The sequence below is a fragment of the Elephantulus edwardii genome, unplaced genomic scaffold (genome assembly GCF_000299155.1).
Source record: "Elephantulus edwardii isolate Elephantulus edwardi_28Jun2011 unplaced genomic scaffold, EleEdw1.0 scaffold00054, whole genome shotgun sequence".
In the NCBI taxonomy this organism is placed as follows: Eukaryota; Metazoa; Chordata; class Mammalia; order Macroscelidea; family Macroscelididae; genus Elephantulus; species Elephantulus edwardii.
Window position 1 is genome coordinate 6,636,045 of NW_006399804.1, and position 7,201 is coordinate 6,643,245.

Genomic DNA, 7,201 nt, shown 5'->3' on the forward strand with positions numbered 1-7,201 from the left:
CCAATTATATATCGCTTTTAAACTGTTCTCTCCCTCATCTGTTTCAATGCAGTATAAGAATTGATCTTTTTATTTCCACTGCTCCAGCCCCAGCTAAATCCAGGCCTTTATTCATGGCCTTCTGAGATTTCTTTGCCTCCAATGTTTCTCTAATCTCTCTTCATAGATAACAAGTGAACTTTCTAAAAATCACCTATGATTATAAGCACACTGAGGTTACAATTTTCCAATGATGCCTCATTTTCTTTAGGATAGAATTTAAATTATTTCTGAAAAGCAAAGGTGTCAAATATAATAACTAGGTGTACCTCACCCCAACCATAGTCTTTTTAGTTACCTCTGAAAAAGGAAGACCAAAGGCCTAATGCATTTGAATTCTGATGCTGTCAAAGAATATTGAATATACCTCGGCTGCCACAAAAATTAACAAAATTAGTCTTAGAAGAAATAAACCACAGTGCTCACAGCATGTGAACTGCTTTATTGGGCACACTGTAATTTAGTCTGTGGTGTTTGCAATATGCCAAGTTAATAAGAGCTCTGGTGTCTTAGTGCATAAGGAATTACACTGCCAATCCAAAGACACACTGTTCAAATCTACTGGTTGTTCTATGGGAGAAAGATGGGCATTCTCCTTCCTTGTGATTTACAGTCTCTAAAAATTTGCTGGAAGGTCAGCTATAAGTCAGTTCCAACTTGACAGCACAAAACAATAAGAAATTAGTATTAGATATTCTGCGATTAAGGCCTTATGTCTATATCATCTCTGCTGCTGTTATGATAAACTTGCATGTGTATCTAATTTACTTCCAGCCTTTCAGTGGAACCTACCTGAATAACAAGGAGTCAGGAATGTATCACTGTGTATGCTGTGATAGCCCACTCTTCAGGTAAGATAAAGGATAAAGAAACACCAAGAACAAACAAGCCTTCAAATCCTTGAGGCTCCATCTCAACTGAGGGCATGGGAAAAGCAGTGCCTTCTTCCTTGGCATTGTTGCTGAAGTAGAGCTATTTACATAAGACACTTCCCTGTTTTGATTGTATTTAGCATTTAGAACTGTTAACAGGACTTCTTAGCCTATATTTTTCCTTTCCCTATCCCTGAGAAATAAACACATGAAAAGCTTCGTGGGCACCTTAAGATAAAGCTATTATAATTCTTTAGAGGAAAAGTATTTAGAGAAATCTAAATCATAATCATATTTGTTTGAACATATAATTAAAACTCTCTCTATCCTAGCGAAAATGGGTTTATAACTTAATTTAGGAAATGTAGACTTTTATGAAGATAAAGTCCATACAATATCTGACAGTAGTAAATGCCTTGCCCTCTTTGATAAAGCTAAGACTAAATTTAATTGTCCCTTGATTTCAAAGCTTCTTTTAAGTCAATCTGGATCTTAAATCTCTCAAAAAAAGTCTTTTTTGTTTAGACATGTAGGAAACAGTCTTTAAAAAAGTAAATTTGATGAAGGATAAAGGAAAACTTCTTTGAAGTTCTGTTTTTCAGAACTTCAAAGATGTTTGTCTTTCTCGTGTATCTATCCTAAATTGGTTTAGAATAAACTATCAATCAAGCCAGCTCCGTGAATATTCCATTAAGGCAGGACTTCATCATGTCCTTTGAGCAGCAGAATGGGCTTTCCTGGTCAGTTGCTAATATGGGTTGCAGGAAAACCAGACCTCCACCATCAAGAATGAAGAGTGATTAGGATTGATTTTCCTTCTTGCTCCCTGAAAGGCAGGCCTTTGCCAGATTCACTCCCTCTCAGTTGCCCATGTGGACACCTCTGGGACTTCCGTTAACCCAAGATGGCAAGGCATAAACTAAGAGAAGCAAGTTCTGTATCATTCAGTAAAATGTGCAGCTTCTATTTTGAGGACATTAATGAGTCTCTGACCTTGTTTCTGTTAAAGAGAACTAGGACTTTGAGATGGTCAGCCTGCTTTCAGTCATGTTGTGAAAATATAAAATACTGCCTTCTTACCATATATTTATCCCACAAAATCTCTTTCTCTGGATTGCGAAGACAAAAGATGAGAAGTCATCCTCTTAAGAGATCTGTCTTTTATTTCATTCTTTACTTTTTTTCCTTTCATTGATGTTTCAGTTTCTGCATCTCTAAAGGTAAGGAAGGCCTTCTTCCTACTCCTTCCTACCTGCTCCCCAGCTGCCAGGTTCTTCACAAAATCACACTACAGTAGAGCAAGTAAGGAGCAGAGAGATCAGAGTAGAAAAATCTGTGCAACAGAATTCCAATAGAAATATTCTTTCTGTACTGTGCCACTGAGCACATTTGATTTTGAACACATGAAATGTCTGAGTGAGAAAATGGCATTTTTATTTTAATGAATTTAAACTTAAAAGCTTCATGTGTCTAATGGCTACATATTATTTTCATATACATATATAATTGTAGTGCTAGTAGTGTAGTTCAAATTTAAAAAAAAATCTTACTCTCACTGCCTTCAAATTGAAACTGACTCACCGCTGACCCTCCAGCAGGTTTTCAGAGAGAAGCTTAAAGATTAACCCAAGTCACTGACATGGTAAAGTGGACAGCTGATTCTCTGAAAGCCTGTATACCAAGTGACTGGTTTGCCTAACTGCCAATTCGCCCACCCACCCACATTGTTCCTTTTAAACAATTTCATTTCAACTGAAAAGTTTCCATCAGAGGATTTCCAAGACTATAAATCTTCATAGAATCACATGGCTTCATCTTTCTTTCTGCCATCAGCTGAGCAACTGGTGGGTTCAAACCTTTTAGTTAGGAGGCTAATGTCTTACCCTCAGCATCCCCAGAACTCCTTTCCTGTCATCACTCCCACACAATTTAGAACTTGATTGTCCACTACTGACTCATTTTATTTAGCATGAGCTTAAGGTCCTGGGCCATCTTCAATTTCTTGCGCTGTTACTGTTCTTCCTAACATAAAGAAACATACTTAGAAAGATTAAATAATTTGCCCTGGGTTCTGCAGTTAATAAGTAGGTGAAATTTGAACACTTGTCTCTCAGACACCAAAGCCTACACTCTCTAAGCCTCAGTTCCATAAGCCACTTGGGCACCAGTGCATCACTGGGCACCATCCCCACCTGGTGGCAATTTTCTGAATTACAGATGTAAATCCCCAAGAAGACATGAGCAGCCTCAGTTGGGAACACCCTGGACATTTTAATGACAGCACTCGGAGCTCCTTTCCAAAGTCTTCTTCCCAGCCACATCTGCTCGATTCCCAAAGTCACTCTGCATCAGAGAGCTTTAATGAAGGACGTCCAAGTCAAGGACACTGTCTAAAATGTTAAACTCCCTCAGGACTCCCAGACTGTCATTAACCTTGGGATTACTGCCCTCTCATACTGCTTCTTCCCTCTCTTCCTTTCCCTTCCCTCTACCTTATAAGCCAATTTTTTTTTCTTTTCATTTTTCTTCTTTTATTGCCAATTCTGATTATCAAAATCTATTATGGGATTCCACTTCATGGTGACACATCTTGAAATAGAAGGAAAATGAGAGCTTAATAATAGTTCAATGGTAACTAATATCCTGATGTCCTACATGTCACATAACTCAGTAATGTTGTTTAAAGACCCTGTATGTGCCTTTACTAACCTCTCCCCTCCTCAAATAAAGGGAAATCCCACCAAGATGTCAGCCTAATCAGTTATTGAAAGGTACCTCAGCTGCTGATTTGGAGGTTGTAGAATTTCCAGAAATGAAAACAAAGCAAAGCAATGCATAACAAATTACCTTGCAGAGTAAATGAGGAGAGTCCTTTAGAATGGTTAACTTTTTTTTTTAAGGATGAGCTTATAATCTACTATAATTTAAACATATATTGAAATTTCTAATTGGTCTTTTTAGGTTTTCAGTCTTAATTATGTATATTGAACCTCTTTTATTGCTTTGTGAAATCGGTACATTCTGTTAATTGCATCAATAAAGGTTTATTGTTTCCCATAAAGTGTTTTAATGGCTTTTTATTAGACTTAGATTCATTAATTTACTCAAAATTGTCAATCAAAAGACCTCTAATTATTATGCATTTATATATAGGAAGCTCTGGTGGCCTAGTGATAACTAATTTCCCTGCCCACCCAAAAGCATGCTATTCAAATCCACCCAATGCTACATGGGAAATGGATGGGCAGTCTCCTTCTGTGCAGTTTACAGCCTCAGAAAACCCACTGGAGAGTTAGCTGTGAGTCCTGATCAACAGCACATGATAACAATAATTTATACATATAAAACTGTGCTTGTGGTATTTTTCCTTAGGCCAGAGTGGCTTGAATGAGTATTATTTAAATCCTTGGAGAAAGATTATAAAGAATGTACAGACACTTCTGCTTGACTCTACTAGTGCTTAAATTTCATGAATATTTGTAATTAATAAGAATAATGATATTAAATAGTGTAGCTACTAATGATTGCATACCATGTCTCAAACATCACGGTAAACACCTTAAATACAGCAAGTATCTGGATTTAATTTTCTCAGCAATCTTGCGAGTTAATAGTGCCATTTCTATTATAAGGACATTTTTATTTATAGAGAAGAAGATTGAAAAGATTGAATAATTTACCAAGGTCATACAGAAATAACTGGCAATATCTGGATTCACACCCAAATTTCGGACATCCTAGTGCTTGTTCTTATCATCGCCCATGAAGTGTCTGGTGGATTAGAACTGTGTGCCTTTGGGATTGCAGCACAGCTTTTTCTTACCACTAGGCCACTAGTACACTCCACATAGTGCTTACTCTTAGACCTGTGCTTCTCAGCATGTGGTCCGGCATTTTTTTTTTTCTGGGGTCTAGGTAACTTCAGTACTTCTGTAATGTAAAGGGGTCCTGAGACCAACATGGTGAAAAAACATTATATCATGTTGTGCTGCTGATACTGGGCTTCAAATGCCAAACAGAGCTTCCTTTTTATTCAAAGTCTAGGAATTTATCACCTTTTCTTATTTGCTTAAAGTCTAGGAATTTGTCACCTTTTCTTATTTGCTTAGTTGTTTTGGGTTGGCTTTTTTTTTGGTTTGCTTGTTTGATTGGGGTTTCTTTCTTTCTCTCTCTCTCTCTCTTTTTTTTTTAGGGATTAACATTGAATTATTCTCTTCCTTAGAACCATCTTTTTGAAAGGAAAAAAAAAATCTACTTTCTTTGTGCCAGCCACTTAGAAAAAGCAAACCATCCAAACCAAAAAGCTATTGAATCAATTCTGTCTCACAGCAACCCAAGAGGACAGAGTGGAGCTGCCACACAGGCAGCCGACTGCCTCATCTTTTCTCCCACCGAACAGCTGCTTGGTTGGACCCACCAGCCATCTAGTCAGCAGTGGAGGGCTTTTATTGAATACACTCTAGATTGCCAAAAGAACAAAAAAAATTGACTTGAAGAAGTGCAGCTAGAACACTCCAAAGACACAAGGGTGGTGAAACATGGTCTCGCATACTTCCCACGTGGTCTCAGGAGGTGCCGGTCTACAGAGAAAATAGCATGCTGGGTAAAGCAGAGGGTCAACGACGAGAGAAAGGCCCTCAACAGGACACACTGGGACCGTGGCCTGAGTTGGCTCGAGCACTGCAGCAGCTGTGTGGATGGAGAAGGACTGGACAGCGTTTTATTCTCTCTGGTATCTTAGGATTGCCATGGGTCAGACCCACCTGATGGCACCTAAAAACTACAAAAAGGGTGTTACTTAAAGGCTATTCTATTTCAATGCAATTAAAGAATAGGGTTTTAAAAAAATTACTTAATATTGATTGGCATATAAAATTCATATATATTGTATTTCATACAATCATTCCCATACACTGTTCTATAAAATTTATCACCACTGATCCATGCTCAACATTACCCCACCTTTTCAGATTCCCATTGGGTCCCTCCTAATTCTTTTCACACTGTCCCTCAGCCCACCAAACTCTGCAACTTTGGGATTCATCCCCAGCCCCCATCCTCCTTCCCTTTCCCCCTTTAGAGTTTTGTATATATCTTACTAGTAATCCTTTTATTTTTATAATTATGGCTGATGCAGTATTTGTCCTTATGGAACTGATTTTATGAGTTGTTCTTATTGTTGTTGTTCTGTGCTGTTGAGTCATAGTGACCCTATGCACAGTAGCTCTGAATTCTGCCCTGTCCTGAGCCAGTATCACTAATTCTGACACACCAAACCCCATTGCCCCAGTTACTATATCAATACATCTCATGTGAGGTCTCCCTCTCTCCTGTGCTGTCTCTCCACCCTTCCAAACATGATGGCCTTCTCTAAGGACCAGTCTCTCCTGGCCATGGGCCCAAAGTATATAAGATGGAGCTTCAAAACCCTATCCTCTAAGGAGAAAATTGGTTTCACCCTCACCAAGACAGACCTATTTGTTTTCTTGGAAGTCCATGGTATGTTCAAGACTCTTCTCCAGCACAACTTGAAGGCTTTGATTCTTCTTCTGTCATCCTTAGACATTGTCCAGCTTTATGAAGCATAGCAAGTAATTGCAAAGACCATGGCCTGGATTAAGTGTACCTTAGTCTCTAGTCTGACATTGTTGCTTTTCAGCACTCTGGAGAGATCCCTGACAGCAGATTTTCCCAATGCAAATCATCTTTTGATTTTCTCACTGCTGACCAGGAAAAAAATCTGTTAAATCTGTTAAGAGTGTTGATTATCGAGCCAAGCAAGCTGTTACTGTTAACAACCTCAATCTCTTCTCCATCTATCAATGTGCTGCCAGTTGGCCCAGAAACTTTGTCTTCATGATGTTGAGCTTCAATCCATATTGAAGACTATAGCCCTTGACCTTCTACAGCTAATGCTTTAGGTCTTCTTCAGTTTCAGCCAGCAAGACTGTTGTCATCTGCATAATGTAGGGTGTTGATGAGTCTTCCTCCAATTCTGATGCCACACTCCTCAGAAATCCCAGCTTCTATTGATCTATTCTGCATATCGACTGAAAAGGTATGAAGACAGGATGCATCCCTGACCCACGCCTTTGCTGATTTTAAGCCATGCAGTGTTACCCAGCTCTGTTCTGAGGACTGCTTCCTGGTCTAAATATAGGTTTCACATAAGCACAATTAAGTGTTCTGGGATTCCCATTTTCCTCAAGGTTAGCCACAGTTTGTTGTGATCCACACAGTCAAATGCCTTTCCATAGTTAATGAAGCACAAATAATTATTCCTCTGGTAC

General features: G+C 38.7%; 1 protein-coding gene across 1 annotated transcript in view; it reads left to right on the top strand.

Moving 5' to 3' along the window:
- Nucleotides 1-7,201, top strand: part of MSRB2 (methionine sulfoxide reductase B2) — a 35,845-nt gene that overhangs the window by 24,187 nt on the left and 4,457 nt on the right. The window contains exon 3 of the mRNA XM_006887101.1: nt 814-890. Coding sequence (XP_006887163.1) covers nt 814-890 — 77 coding nt within the window. The remainder of the gene's footprint in view (nt 1-813; nt 891-7,201) is intronic.